Here is a 14041-nt window from a genome sequence, read left to right as displayed (position 1 = left end):
GCATTGACAGATTGGCAGTGGATTCATCTGGTCTCAGCAGCATCTGGCTTCTTTTCAGGGTAACATAAATGTGATTGCCCTCCATCTACAAAAGCTCAGGCAGCTGGGGACAAGTCCAGCCAGCTCCCTCACTCTGCTCTGAGCCACAGGGAATCCCTTTGCCTCTCAGGTCTCACAACCATTCCCTGTGAGTGCAGCAGAAATGCTCAGGATTTCTGACTTCAGAGAACACTGTGTGGGCATGAAGAGGGGGAAGAGAATGTGTGTAAAACATTGCCCCTAAAACTCCTTTCTGCCAACTACATTATGTAGCAGCGGAATGCAGATGTTAACATGCTGACATGAAGATGATCAGCATGCTGGAGCACCTCTCCTTCGAAGAAAGGCTGAGAGAGCTGGGGCTGAGCAGGGTGACCTCACTGCAGCTTTTCCGCATTTAAAGGGGTCTTCTAAAAATATGGAGAGCTATTTTTTTGATCAATCAAATCATGACAGGATCAGGGGAATGTTTTTAAACTAAAAGCGGGGAGATTTAGATTAGAGATTAGGAGGAAATTCTTCACTCAGAGGGAGGCGAGGTACTGAAACATATTGCCCAGATAGGCTGGGCATTCATTTCATCTGACAAAATCTGAAAATAAAACCTTGCCCTCCTGCTATGTTCCTGTGTACTCCCTGCACTGGGTCAGGACTGATTCCCTCGCGAGACCAGCAGCAGAGGCCCCTGCTCCTCATCGCACACTGAACCTTAAAAATGAAGCTCATGTCATGGAGCTAAATGAAAGATTCCAGCAGAGAAACAAAAAGCATTGGAGTATGGCAGGGGGAGGTCTACAAGGAATGGCATAGGGTTCACTCAGAGAAACCTGTCCTAACTTTTCATTGCCTTTTACTACATGTACAGATCTCCATACCCAACAGGCATCAGATGTCCAACAGCAGCTCCATCAGCGAGTTCCTCCTCCTGCCATTCGCAGACACGCGGGAGCTGCAGCTCCTGCACTTCGCGCTCTTCCTGGCCATCTACCTGGCTGCCCTCCTGGGCAACGGCCTCATCCTCACCGCCGCAGCCTGCGACCACCGCCTCCACACCCCCATGTACTTCTTCCTCCTCGACCTCGCCCTCCTCGACCTGGGCTGCATCTCCACCACTCTCCCCAAAGCCGTGGTCAATTCCCTCTGGGACACCAGGGCCATTTCCTACACAGGATGTGCTGCCCAGGTCTTTTTCTTTTTCTTTTTGTTTTCAGCAGAGTGTTATCTTCTCACTGTCATGTCCTACGACCGCTACGTTGCCATCTGCAAGCCCCTGCACTACGGGAGCCTCCTGGGCAGCAGAGCTTGTGCCCAGATGGCAGCAGCTGCCTGGGGCAGTGGCTTTCTCCATGCTGTGCTGCACACTGCTAATGCATTTTCTCTGACACTTTGCCAAGGCAATGCTGTGGACCAGTTCTTCTGTGAAGTTCCAAAGATCCTCAAGCTCTCCTGCTCAAACTCCTACCTCAGGGAAGTTTGGATAATTATGGTTGGATTCTGTTTAGCGTCTGGGTGTTTTGTTTTCATCGTGCTGTCCTATGTGCAGATTTTCAGGGCTGTACTGAGGATGCCCTCTGAGCAGGGACAGCTCAAAGCCTTTTCCACGTGCCTCCCTCACCTGGCCGTGGCCTCCCTGTTTCTCAGCATGACCATATTTGCCTACCTGAAGTCCCCCTCCATCTCACCATCTCTGGACCTGGTGGTGGCAGTTCTGTACTCAGTTGTGCCACCGGCATTGAACCCCCTCATCTACAGCATGAGAAACAAGGAGCTTAAGAGTGCTGTTAGGAAAGTGATTGCATGGATATTTCTGATTAGTGATAAATTTAAATGATCTACACAAATGACTTCCCTTGCAGGCCTGCTCCTTGTTTATCATTATTGAAGTTTTTATCCTCAGTATCATTTGCATTTACTAATTTCTTAGAAATATGTTTCTTTATTCTTCGGCCACCTACTGCGGAATGAAACTGTTCTGTTTACTCTCGAGGCTTTATAATATGTGTATAACAGCAGGCCAGAGTAAACTCTGTGATAGCGTCTGCCTAATAAAATTGCATCTCCCCAGTGCTCTTCTTGAAGACTTGGTTCTTCTTTCAAAGCTGGTGCCAAGACCAGGGCTGAGCAGCTGCTCCCCGAAAAGCCTGTTGCTCCACGGATAAGGCAAAGAAAAAGCTCATTTTGTGAGCTGTGAGAGACCGAGGGTAGGATTTAGGAGTAAGCTGTTGGTGTCTGATGACAGCAGAAATGGTGAACAGTCACTGAGGTACACAGCCGTGACTGTCCCACAACCGTCAGGGCAGAGGACATCGTCCAGGAAATTAATGGGGAGCTGCCTGAAGCTGCCACAACCATGGAACCCAGTGAGAGGGTTTGGCAGCAGTGATCCCAACCCAGCTGGGTCTACTTCTCACCCTGTGCAGCTGTGTCTGTTTGCTTCTGTCCTGCAGTTCCTAGGGCCAGCACGCATCCTTGAGACAGTTTCCCCCAAGCTATCTGTTGGCCCTTACCTCAAAAGTCACCACCGGACGAGGCTTCTCAGCTCACGTACACCTGAAGGACTGGAGTGAAGCTGTGATCACAGAAAGAGCAAGCCCTTGGATCCTTGCAACATCCTTGGATCTCTGCATGGCTGGAAGCCTCTGCAAGCCCCATGGGAAAAGAGAGCCTACTGAGAACATCCTGATGCTCCATATACCATCCCCTCAGGCCATCAAGAAAGGTCCCTCAGCCCTAAGATCCAGCCCAGCTTCTTGTTGCATCAGCAACCAGGAGAAATTGCCCCAGAATACCCAACACTCTTGCGCTAGCAAGCAAATACGCCCATGTGTGTACATAAACACACCGTCTTGTACACACACACAAACGTGCACACACGGATACAGCTGAGCACACACAAACCGGTTCAACTGGGAACAGCATTTGCCCAGGGTAGGCAGTGACTGGAGCCTCACAAAGGGAGAGATCAGTCAAGCTGGAGTCACCCACAGGGACAGTACCGAATTAAGATGTCCACAGGCAAAAGATGACTCTGCAGCTCCTGTGGGATTCAGTGGGAGACAGCATGCACGAGGAAGGGAAGACACACAGGGACTGATGCTGTATAACCTGCCAGGCACCTAAGCACCGCACAGCCGTTTTTTCCCCTCTCCCCTCACAGCAGGATGAATGAGAGAATTGAAAAAGGTAAAAGTGTGAGAACTCGGGGGTTCAGATGGGTAACAACTTCATAAGAAAGAAGACAAAGAAATAAACCAACAAATATAAGGGGAAAAACAAATACGAAAAAAACCACCTTCTTCTCGTATTTATAGGCATTGGTGAGATCCCTTCAGACCCTCCTCTGCTCTAGGCTAAAAACGTCCCTTATCACCCTGAGCCCGTGTAGAAACAAGCAAAACAAGGTCCCTATTTAGAGTCTGTTTTCTGGTGAGTGTGTTTGACAGCAACTGCGCAAGAAGACCCAAGCCCTCAGGTGCTATCCCGAGCAGCTTCCCTTCACGTGATGCAAATGCTGTGGCAAAGACTTATCCCTTGCTCGTCCCCGCCTGCAGTCACAGGACTGCCACCCAGCAGCACTGTGCCCAAGCTCCAGGAGCAATCGGGCCCAACCCACCACAAGGCCCAGGAGGAGAGCGCGGAAGTGAGAGCAGAGGAAAGAAGCAGCACCGGTTGCCGGGCGCCGATTGGCTGCCAGAGCCGCCAGGCAAAGGGAGCCCCACCCCCTGCCGGCTGCCTGGGGCTCGCTGCCATGGCAACCGTGCGACCGCCTGACCAGGCAGGGCGGGCGCCGCCATCTTAGGGGTCGTGGGCGGGCTGGGGGCGTCTCGGGGCCTGAGGGGGGGACCCGGCCCGTGTGCCCGGGGCGCCCCTGCCCGCCCCTGCCTTTGCTCGCTCCCTGTGCCTCACCGCCTTGTCTTCCCTTTTCTTTGCGGTGTCGAATGCACGAGAAGCCCGACAGGCTCGGGAAGGCGGCCAGTCACTTGCACAAGAAGCAATAGGGCTGGATGCTCCTGAAATGCTGCTTGTTGCTGGCCGGGGCGGCACCCTGCCACAGTCTTGGTGACAGCCTGGCAGCTTTGTGCCTGGGTATCACTGTGAGATCAGGCTAACAGGATGAAGGCTTTGTTCCTCATCCCTTCTGCTGAGAGAGGGGTTTTGCCTCTCGGCAGCAGCTATCCCCAGGCTCTCAGCATATTTAAGCAAACTAAATGCAGCTACAGCCTCTTCTTTGTCTGAGACCTGATCTCAGCTGATGAGGAAGGAATGGGACCAGCAAATCCTTTCTGGCTGCAGCAGCTCAGGCCCGGCTGCCCTGGCCCTGGGGCAGGAGGAGCTGCCTGAAGACCCCCAGGGATGGCACGGAGGGGCTGCAGGCCTCCCAGGGGCTGGCTTGTGCCTCGGATGTCCCATCTGTGGGGCTGAGCCCTCTGTGCCCCCAGGAGCTGCCGTGCCCTTCAGAGGGACTGGGGCTGTGGTGGCAGTGCCCAGAGCCCTGCAGCAGCCTGCTCCGGACACTGCCCTGGGGCCAGCCCAGCATGAGAAGCTGGGCTGGGCTGGGCAGAGGGCAGGGAGGTGGGCAGAGGGCAGGAAGGTGGGAGTGCCTCCACAGCAGAAAGGGATCCCTCAGCCTCTGTCAGACACCCCTTCTGCCTCTCCCCTCATCCAGACCCTGCAGCCATGCGGTGCCACGTGCACCCACCCTTCCAACCTGTGATGAGTTTTAGGCCTTGGCGGTAACCAAGGTCATGCCCGCTTTAGGAGGAATCAAAGGGTGTCAGAGGCAAGCCCAGGACTCAGGGACCGGGCTCCTGGACATGTCCTGACATCACTCAAGAGCTACTCGAGTGCCCCAGGACGGGAACGGAGCCGGCACACACTTACTCAGGCTGGAGTCTCTCCAGCTTGGCTGCTGCTCCCAACTCCTCTGCTGGGGCAGGGTTCTCAGCCTTCCTCCACCTCTTCCTGACCTCCTTGCTCCTGGGCTGGGCTGGAGGACGGGGAGTCCAAGCATGTTGGCTGTTGAATCGCTGCAAGGAGAAGACGCTCTCATCAAACAGGACTGGACACACAGGTGCTGTTTCCCAGAGGACCTCTTGAAAGGGCCCTGCAACAGGACCTGGGAACCAGGCGACTCGGTGCTGCCAGCCCACGTCTGGCTGCTGCTTTTATCCCTCACTTTCTGCTGACAACCTCTCCCTCACAGGGAGGAGCAGGCAAAGCCCTGCCCTGCGGCCTGGTGCCCGTCCTGCTCCCACCACCCTGGGACCTGCCGCCCTCGGAGCCCTGGCGGAGAGGATCGCTGCTGTTCTCAGCGCTGTTGATCACTGCCAGTAGCTGGGGTATCTGTTGGTCCTCCCCCTCAGACCAGGCTTCCCATGCAGCCATTTCTGCCCGGGCTTGCTCTTGTAGCTTTCGGTACGTGGGCCATGAGCTGTCTGTTTGGTCCCACTGTGAAGACAGGTTCCAGACCTCCTGGAGGAAAAAAAAACAAAACAAAAACACAACAGCAGACAGGATTGGTCTCAGCTGTCCCTCAGGCCTAACCCGCACTCCTGCCCCCTCGCCTCAGCCGGTCTGTCAGCAGTGCTTCGACCCTCCAGGATGAGGGGCCCTGAAGCTAGGCCAGGCTCCTCAACTCGTGACAAACACAGCTGAACAGCCCGCGGTGACCAAAGCCCTCTGCCATCAATGACCCAGAAAGGCCTTGTTCCTTTTCCATGGCCCCTGGTCAAAATGAAGTGGCTCATGGCAACACGGGAGGCAGTAAGAGGCAGGGAAGGTGTGCGGGACGCCACCTTCTGTCTCCTGAGGAAGAGATGAAGGAGGTAACAAACGTGGAAATGAACGCATCCCAAGGGACCTGCTCGGGATCGCTCCACACAAAGAGGCTTTTGCACAGGCCCAAACAGCACGGTCATTGCAGCAAGGCAGAGCAGGTACCTGCAGCGCTCTCCTGGAGGCTTCAGGAGCAGGGAGCGCAGTGGTGGTTGTAAGGAATGGTCCAGCAATTCGTGCCACTAAGGGATTTGAAGGGTTAACATTGAGGCCTGGGTTTAGGTGATAAGAGAACAAAGGGATTTCTTCAGAGAAAACCTGCTGACTCTGCACGGACGTGCAGTAACTTCTGACAGCCGGCCAAGAGACCACTAGATAAGGAGGAAGAATATGAGCCTCCCCGTCTGAGCGGCCCCCAAGAGACTAACAGAGACTGATAAGCAGGCGCACCTGGGAGGACTTTGGATTCGGGAAACCAATTATAATAACCCTGCCTCTTCTAGAAGTAGTAATGAATATGTATTAGCCTAGGAGCATAAAAACCAGCCGCCTTACGTAACAGGTGTGCGTCCTGGTGGAGCAGAGACTCCCGGCGCACCCAGCGCTGTTTGCTCGCCTCTATTCGTTTAATAAATTGTAAACTTTGATTGTAATCCTATTTGGGACTCAGTCATTTATAACAGTGGTGGACTTGGCTCGAGGAGCTGTTTCCTGCCTGTCTGCCTTCTTCGTCCCGGGGGAGCTGCCCGGACACGGGGGGAGCACACTGCAAACAGACACCAGGAGGAGGCTGCATGAGCCCAGGGGAATTCAGTCTCCAGTCCAAGCTCGCAAGCTGCGTCAGCTGGCCAACAGCGGTCGGATTCCTCACCCTTCACTAGGATTCCCAAAGAAATTGAAGTAGCCCTCAAAACCTCACCAACTTACACTGTGGAGCAGTGCAACAAGGCCCGCAGTGCTCTCCAGACGTTTGACACAGTCCAGATAAAACTTCATGCACGGGAAACCATCTTCGCACGTCAGAACACCAATGTCCCTGAAGGCAAAGGGGACGTGCTCCTTGCTCCTCAGGAGGAAGCAGTACAAGAGGATGGTCTCTTGCACACAGTTCTTCACCACGTGCAGTGGGAAGGAGGTGGCTCGCGATAGCTGCACGCAGTTCAGCGGCTCGATCTTGACACCATCTGCAAGGAGAAGCAACATCCTCACTGCCACAGCAAGCCCAAGTTGCTTGCAACATTCAGAACAACTTCCCAGAGAAAGGGTCGCTCAGAGGAACTGCTCCTGGGGCACAGTTTCTTTTGGGGGAACTCAAGCTGTACCCTGACCGTCGGAGACAATCCTCTACTTCTCCCAGGCCTTTCCAAAGAGCAGGGAGAACAAACCGTTGCGGACATGGGGCAGGAAGAGGGGGGCTGCTGCCTTCTCACCAGGGAGGATCTCAGTGGGACAGTAGATCTCCTCCAGCCACAACTCATCGATGTCCAGCTGGAAGAAAGGTCTTTGAATCAAGAGCAGCTCTTCTTTGCCATGGAACTGCTCTCGGACAACACCAAAGGTCCCGAGTCCCGCAACCCAAACGCCCTGCACACAGAAAAGACAGAAAGGCCGAGGAGGGAGTTCTTGAGAGACGGGAAAAGGGATGACTGTCAGAGCAGGGGGACACTGCTCTGTGCCCTGCCCGCTCCTCAGGGACAATGGGGCAAGGTGGGGCACTTTGGAAAGCTTTGCAAAAGAGCCGCATCCTCTGTTTCTTTCGTCACCCCCCTCACAGGATTTGCCAACATCCCTTGGCTAGAGAAGCGCCCGGAGGTTTCCAGCACACGGATTAGGCCTGGGACTGACTGCCAGCAACTGTCCTAGGCACGGAGCCAGGATATTCCCCCATCTCTCTGCTCGCCCTCCCCACTCAGGCCGCAGGGAAGAGTGAAGCCCTAGGGTGTGCCAAACACCTGAGAGGCAGAGCACATCTGGCCTTGGTTTCTCTCCCAGCTGGCCAAGAAGCTGCTCCAGGCACCCCGGGCAGTCTCAGAGCACTGCCATGGTGCTCGAGCAGGGATTGCTCTGCAGGGCCCAGGACACCAGCCCACCTTACTCCGCTTCAGCTCTTCCAGAATGTACTCGGATACGGAGTACCGAGGCCCCCTCGGGACCCTGGGGTCCCCTCTAGTCCTTGACTAGAGGTGTGGTGCTGAGACCTTGTTCAGGTCCCTTGAGAAAGGCTGGGCATTGACAGATTGGCAGTGGATTCATCTGGTCTCAGCAGCATCTGGCTTCTTTTCAGGGTAACATAAATGTGATTGCCCTCCATCTACAAAAGCTCAGGCAGCTGGGGACAAGTCCAGCCAGCTCCCTCACTCTGCTCTGAGCCACAGGGAATCCCTTTGCCTCTCAGGTCTCACAACCATTCCCTGTGAGTGCAGCAGAAATGCTCAGGATTTCTGACTTCAGAGAACACTGTGTGGGCATGAAGAGGGGGAAGAGAATGTGTGTAAAACATTGCCCCTAAAACTCCTTTCTGCCAACTACATTATGTAGCAGCGGAATGCAGATGTTAACATGCTGACATGAAGATGATCAGCATGCTGGAGCACCTCTCCTTCGAAGAAAGGCTGAGAGAGCTGGGGCTGAGCAGGGTGACCTCACTGCAGCTTTTCCGCATTTAAAGGGGTCTTCTAAAAATATGGAGAGCTATTTTTTTGATCAATCAAATCATGACAGGATCAGGGGAATGTTTTTAAACTAAAAGCGGGGAGATTTAGATTAGAGATTAGGAGGAAATTCTTCACTCAGAGGGAGGCGAGGTACTGAAACATATTGCCCAGATAGGCTGGGCATTCATTTCATCTGACAAAATCTGAAAATAAAACCTTGCCCTCCTGCTATGTTCCTGTGTACTCCCTGCACTGGGTCAGGACTGATTCCCTCGCGAGACCAGCAGCAGAGGCCCCTGCTCCTCATCGCACACTGAACCTTAAAAATGAAGCTCATGTCATGGAGCTAAATGAAAGATTCCAGCAGAGAAACAAAAAGCATTGGAGTATGGCAGGGGGAGGTCTACAAGGAATGGCATAGGGTTCACTCAGAGAAACCTGTCCTAACTTTTCATTGCCTTTTACTACATGTACAGATCTCCATACCCAACAGGCATCAGATGTTCAACAGCAGCTCCATCAGCGAGTTCCTCCTCCTGCCATTCGCAGACACGCGGGAGCTGCAGCTCCTGCACTTCGCGCTCTTCCTGGCCATCTACCTGGCTGCCCTCCTGGGCAACGGCCTCATCCTCACCGCCGCAGCCTGCGACCACCGCCTCCACACCCCCATGTACTTCTTCCTCCTCGACCTCGCCCTCCTCGACCTGGGCTGCATCTCCACCACTCTCCCCAAAGCCGTGGTCAATTCCCTCTGGGACACCAGGGCCATTTCCTACACAGGATGTGCTGCCCAGGTCTTTTTCTTTTTCTTTTTGTTTTCAGCAGAGTGTTATCTTCTCACTGTCATGTCCTACGACCGCTACGTTGCCATCTGCAAGCCCCTGCACTACGGGAGCCTCCTGGGCAGCAGAGCTTGTGCCCAGATGGCAGCAGCTGCCTGGGGCAGTGGCTTTCTCCATGCTGTGCTGCACACTGCTAATGCATTTTCTCTGACACTTTGCCAAGGCAATGCTGTGGACCAGTTCTTCTGTGAAGTTCCAAAGATCCTCAAGCTCTCCTGCTCAAACTCCTACCTCAGGGAAGTTTGGATAATTATGGTTGGATTCTGTTTAGCGTCTGGGTGTTTTGTTTTCATCGTGCTGTCCTATGTGCAGATTTTCAGGGCTGTACTGAGGATGCCCTCTGAGCAGGGACAGCTCAAAGCCTTTTCCACGTGCCTCCCTCACCTGGCCGTGGCCTCCCTGTTTCTCAGCATGACCATATTTGCCTACCTGAAGTCCCCCTCCATCTCACCATCTCTGGACCTGGTGGTGGCAGTTCTGTACTCAGTTGTGCCACCGGCATTGAACCCCCTCATCTACAGCATGAGAAACAAGGAGCTTAAGAGTGCTGTTAGGAAAGTGATTGCATGGATATTTCTGATTAGTGATAAATTTAAATGATCTACACAAATGACTTCCCTTGCAGGCCTGCTCCTTGTTTATCATTATTGAAGTTTTTATCCTCAGTATCATTTGCATTTACTAATTTCTTAGAAATATGTTTCTTTATTCTTCGGCCACCTACTGCGGAATGAAACTGTTCTGTTTACTCTCGAGGCTTTATAATATGTGTATAACAGCAGGCCAGAGTAAACTCTGTGATAGCGTCTGCCTAATAAAATTGCATCTCCCCAGTGCTCTTCTTGAAGACTTGGTTCTTCTTTCAAAGCTGGTGCCAAGACCAGGGCTGAGCAGCTGCTCCCCGAAAAGCCTGTTGCTCCACGGATAAGGCAAAGAAAAAGCTCATTTTGTGAGCTGTGAGAGACCGAGGGTAGGATTTAGGAGTAAGCTGTTGGTGTCTGATGACAGCAGAAATGGTGAACAGTCACTGAGGTACACAGCCGTGACTGTCCCACAACCGTCAGGGCAGAGGACATCGTCCAGGAAATTAATGGGGAGCTGCCTGAAGCTGCCACAACCATGGAACCCAGTGAGAGGGTTTGGCAGCAGTGATCCCAACCCAGCTGGGTCTACTTCTCACCCTGTGCAGCTGTGTCTGTTTGCTTCTGTCCTGCAGTTCCTAGGGCCAGCACGCATCCTTGAGACAGTTTCCCCCAAGCTATCTGTTGGCCCTTACCTCAAAAGTCACCACCGGACGAGGCTTCTCAGCTCACGTACACCTGAAGGACTGGAGTGAAGCTGTGATCACAGAAAGAGCAAGCCCTTGGATCCTTGCAACATCCTTGGATCTCTGCATGGCTGGAAGCCTCTGCAAGCCCCATGGGAAAAGAGAGCCTACTGAGAACATCCTGATGCTCCATATACCATCCCCTCAGGCCATCAAGAAAGGTCCCTCAGCCCTAAGATCCAGCCCAGCTTCTTGTTGCATCAGCAACCAGGAGAAATTGCCCCAGAATACCCAACACTCCTTGCGCTAGCAAGCAAATACGCCCATGTGTGTACATAAACACACCGTCTTGTACACACACACAAACGTGCACACACGGATACAGCTGAGCACACACAAACCGGTTCAACTGGGAACAGCATTTGCCCAGGGTAGGCAGTGACTGGAGCCTCACAAAGGGAGAGATCAGTCAAGCTGGAGTCACCCACAGGGACAGTACCGAATTAAGATGTCCACAGGCAAAAGATGACTCTGCAGCTCCTGTGGGATTCAGTGGGAGACAGCATGCACGAGGAAGGGAAGACACACAGGGACTGATGCTGTATAACCTGCCAGGCACCTAAGCACCGCACAGCCATTTTTTCCCCTCTCCCCTCACAGCAGGATGAATGAGAGAATTGAAAAAGGTAAAAGTGTGAGAACTCGGGGGTTCAGATGGGTAACAACTTCATAAGAAAGAAGACAAAGAAATAAACCAACAAATATAAGGGGAAAAACAAATACGAAAAAAACCACCTTCTTCTCGTATTTATAGGCATTGGTGAGATCCCTTCAGACCCTCCTCTGCTCTAGGCTAAAAACGTCCCTTATCACCCTGAGCCCGTGTAGAAACAAGCAAAACAAGGTCCCTATTTAGAGTCTGTTTTCTGGTGAGTGTGTTTGACAGCAACTGCGCAAGAAGACCCAAGCCCTCAGGTGCTATCCCGAGCAGCTTCCCTTCACGTGATGCAAATGCTGTGGCAAAGACTTATCCCTTGCTCGTCCCCGCCTGCAGTCACAGGACTGCCACCCAGCAGCACTGTGCCCAAGCTCCAGGAGCAATCGGGCCCAACCCAACACAAGGCCCAGGAGGAGAGCGCGGAAGTGAGAGCAGAGGAAAGAAGCAGCACCGGTTGCCGGGCGCCGATTGGCTGCCAGAGCCGCCAGGCAAAGGGAGCCCCACCCCCTGCCGGCTGCCTGGGGCTCGCTGCCATGGCAACCGTGCGACCGCCTGACCAGGCAGGGCGGGCGCCGCCATCTTAGGGGTCGTGGGCGGGCTGGGGGCGTCTCGGGGCCTGAGGGGGGGACCCGGCCCGTGTGCCCGGGGCGCCCCTGCCCGCCCCTGCCTTTGCTCGCTCCCTGTGCCTCACCGCCTTGTCTTCCCTTTTCTTTGCGGTGTCGAATGCACGAGAAGCCCGACAGGCTCGGGAAGGCGGCCAGTCACTTGCACAAGAAGCAATAGGGCTGGATGCTCCTGAAATGCTGCTTGTTGCTGGCCGGGGCGGCACCCTGCCACAGTCTTGGTGACAGCCTGGCAGCTTTGTGCCTGGGTATCACTGTGAGATCAGGCTAACAGGATGAAGGCTTTGTTCCTCATCCCTTCTGCTGAGAGAGGGGTTTTGCCTCTCGGCAGCAGCTATCCCCAGGCTCTCAGCATATTTAAGCAAACTAAATGCAGCTACAGCCTCTTCTTTGTCTGAGACCTGATCTCAGCTGATGAGGAAGGAATGGGACCAGCAAATCCTTTCTGGCTGCAGCAGCTCAGGCCCGGCTGCCCTGGCCCTGGGGCAGGAGGAGCTGCCTGAAGACCCCCAGGGATGGCACGGAGGGGCTGCAGGCCTCCCAGGGGCTGGCTTGTGCCTCGGATGTCCCATCTGTGGGGCTGAGCCCTCTGTGCCCCCAGGAGCTGCCGTGCCCTTCAGAGGGACTGGGGCTGTGGTGGCAGTGCCCAGAGCCCTGCAGCAGCCTGCTCCGGACACTGCCCTGGGGCCAGCCCAGCATGAGAAGCTGGGCTGGGCTGGGCAGAGGGCAGGGAGGTGGGCAGAGGGCAGGAAGGTGGGAGTGCCTCCACAGCAGAAAGGGATCCCTCAGCCTCTGTCAGACACCCCTTCTGCCTCTCCCCTCATCCAGACCCTGCAGCCATGCGGTGCCACGTGCACCCACCCTTCCAACCTGTGATGAGTTTTAGGCCTTGGCGGTAACCAAGGTCATGCCCGCTTTAGGAGGAATCAAAGGGTGTCAGAGGCAAGCCCAGGACTCAGGGACCGGGCTCCTGGACATGTCCTGACATCACTCAAGAGCTACTCGAGTGCCCCAGGACGGGAACGGAGCCGGCACACACTTACTCAGGCTGGAGTCTCTCCAGCTTGGCTGCTGCTCCCAACTCCTCTGCTGGGGCAGGGTTCTCAGCCTTCCTCCACCTCTTCCTGACCTCCTTGCTCCTGGGCTGGGCTGGAGGACGGGGAGTCCAAGCATGTTGGCTGTTGAATCGCTGCAAGGAGAAGACGCTCTCATCAAACAGGACTGGACACACAGGTGCTGTTTCCCAGAGGACCTCTTGAAAGGGCCCTGCAACAGGACCTGGGAACCAGGCGACTCGGTGCTGCCAGCCCACGTCTGGCTGCTGCTTTTATCCCTCACTTTCTGCTGACAACCTCTCCCTCACAGGGAGGAGCAGGCAAAGCCCTGCCCTGCGGCCTGGTGCCCGTCCTGCTCCCACCACCCTGGGACCTGCCGCCCTCGGAGCCCTGGCGGAGAGGATCGCTGCTGTTCTCAGCGCTGTTGATCACTGCCAGTAGCTGGGGTATCTGTTGGTCCTCCCCCTCAGACCAGGCTTCCCATGCAGCCATTTCTGCCCGGGCTTGCTCTTGTAGCTTTCGGTACGTGGGCCATGAGCTGTCTGTTTGGTCCCACTGTGAAGACAGGTTCCAGACCTCCTGGAGGAAAAAAAAACAAAACAAAAACACAACAGCAGACAGGATTGGTCTCAGCTGTCCCTCAGGCCTAACCCGCACTCCTGCCCCCTCGCCTCAGCCGGTCTGTCAGCAGTGCTTCGACCCTCCAGGATGAGGGGCCCTGAAGCTAGGCCAGGCTCCTCAACTCGTGACAAACACAGCTGAACAGCCCGCGGTGACCAAAGCCCTCTGCCATCAATGACCCAGAAAGGCCTTGTTCCTTTTCCATGGCCCCTGGTCAAAATGAAGTGGCTCATGGCAACACGGGAGGCAGTAAGAGGCAGGGAAGGTGTGCGGGACGCCACCTTCTGTCTCCTGAGGAAGAGATGAAGGAGGTAACAAACGTGGAAATGAACGCATCCCAAGGGACCTGCTCGGGATCGCTCCACACAAAGAGGCTTTTGCACAGGCCCAAACAGCACGGTCATTGCAGCAAGGCAGAGCAGGTACCTGCAGCGCTCTCCTGGAGGC

The 14041-nt window shown here is 54.7% G+C and overlaps 1 protein-coding gene across 1 annotated transcript; it reads left to right on the top strand.

The window, feature by feature from the left end:
* Positions 1 to 928: 928 nt before the first annotated feature.
* LOC310891865 (olfactory receptor 14C36-like) lies at positions 929 to 1870 on the top strand (the record flags this gene model as incomplete). The annotated part of the gene is made up of 1 exon (XM_083854095.1): positions 929 to 1870. One exon carries the CDS (start codon positions 929 to 931, stop codon positions 1868 to 1870), a length of 942 nt encoding a protein of 313 aa, XP_083710221.1.
* Positions 1871 to 14041: the final 12171 nt, after the last annotated feature.

The sequence above is a fragment of the Anser anser genome (assembly GCF_964211835.1).
Source record: "Anser anser genome assembly, contig: HAP1_SCAFFOLD_64, whole genome shotgun sequence".
NCBI lineage: Eukaryota > Metazoa > Chordata > Aves > Anseriformes > Anatidae > Anser > Anser anser.
Note: the sequence above shows the minus strand (reverse complement) of the source record. Positions and strands in the feature narration are given on the sequence as shown.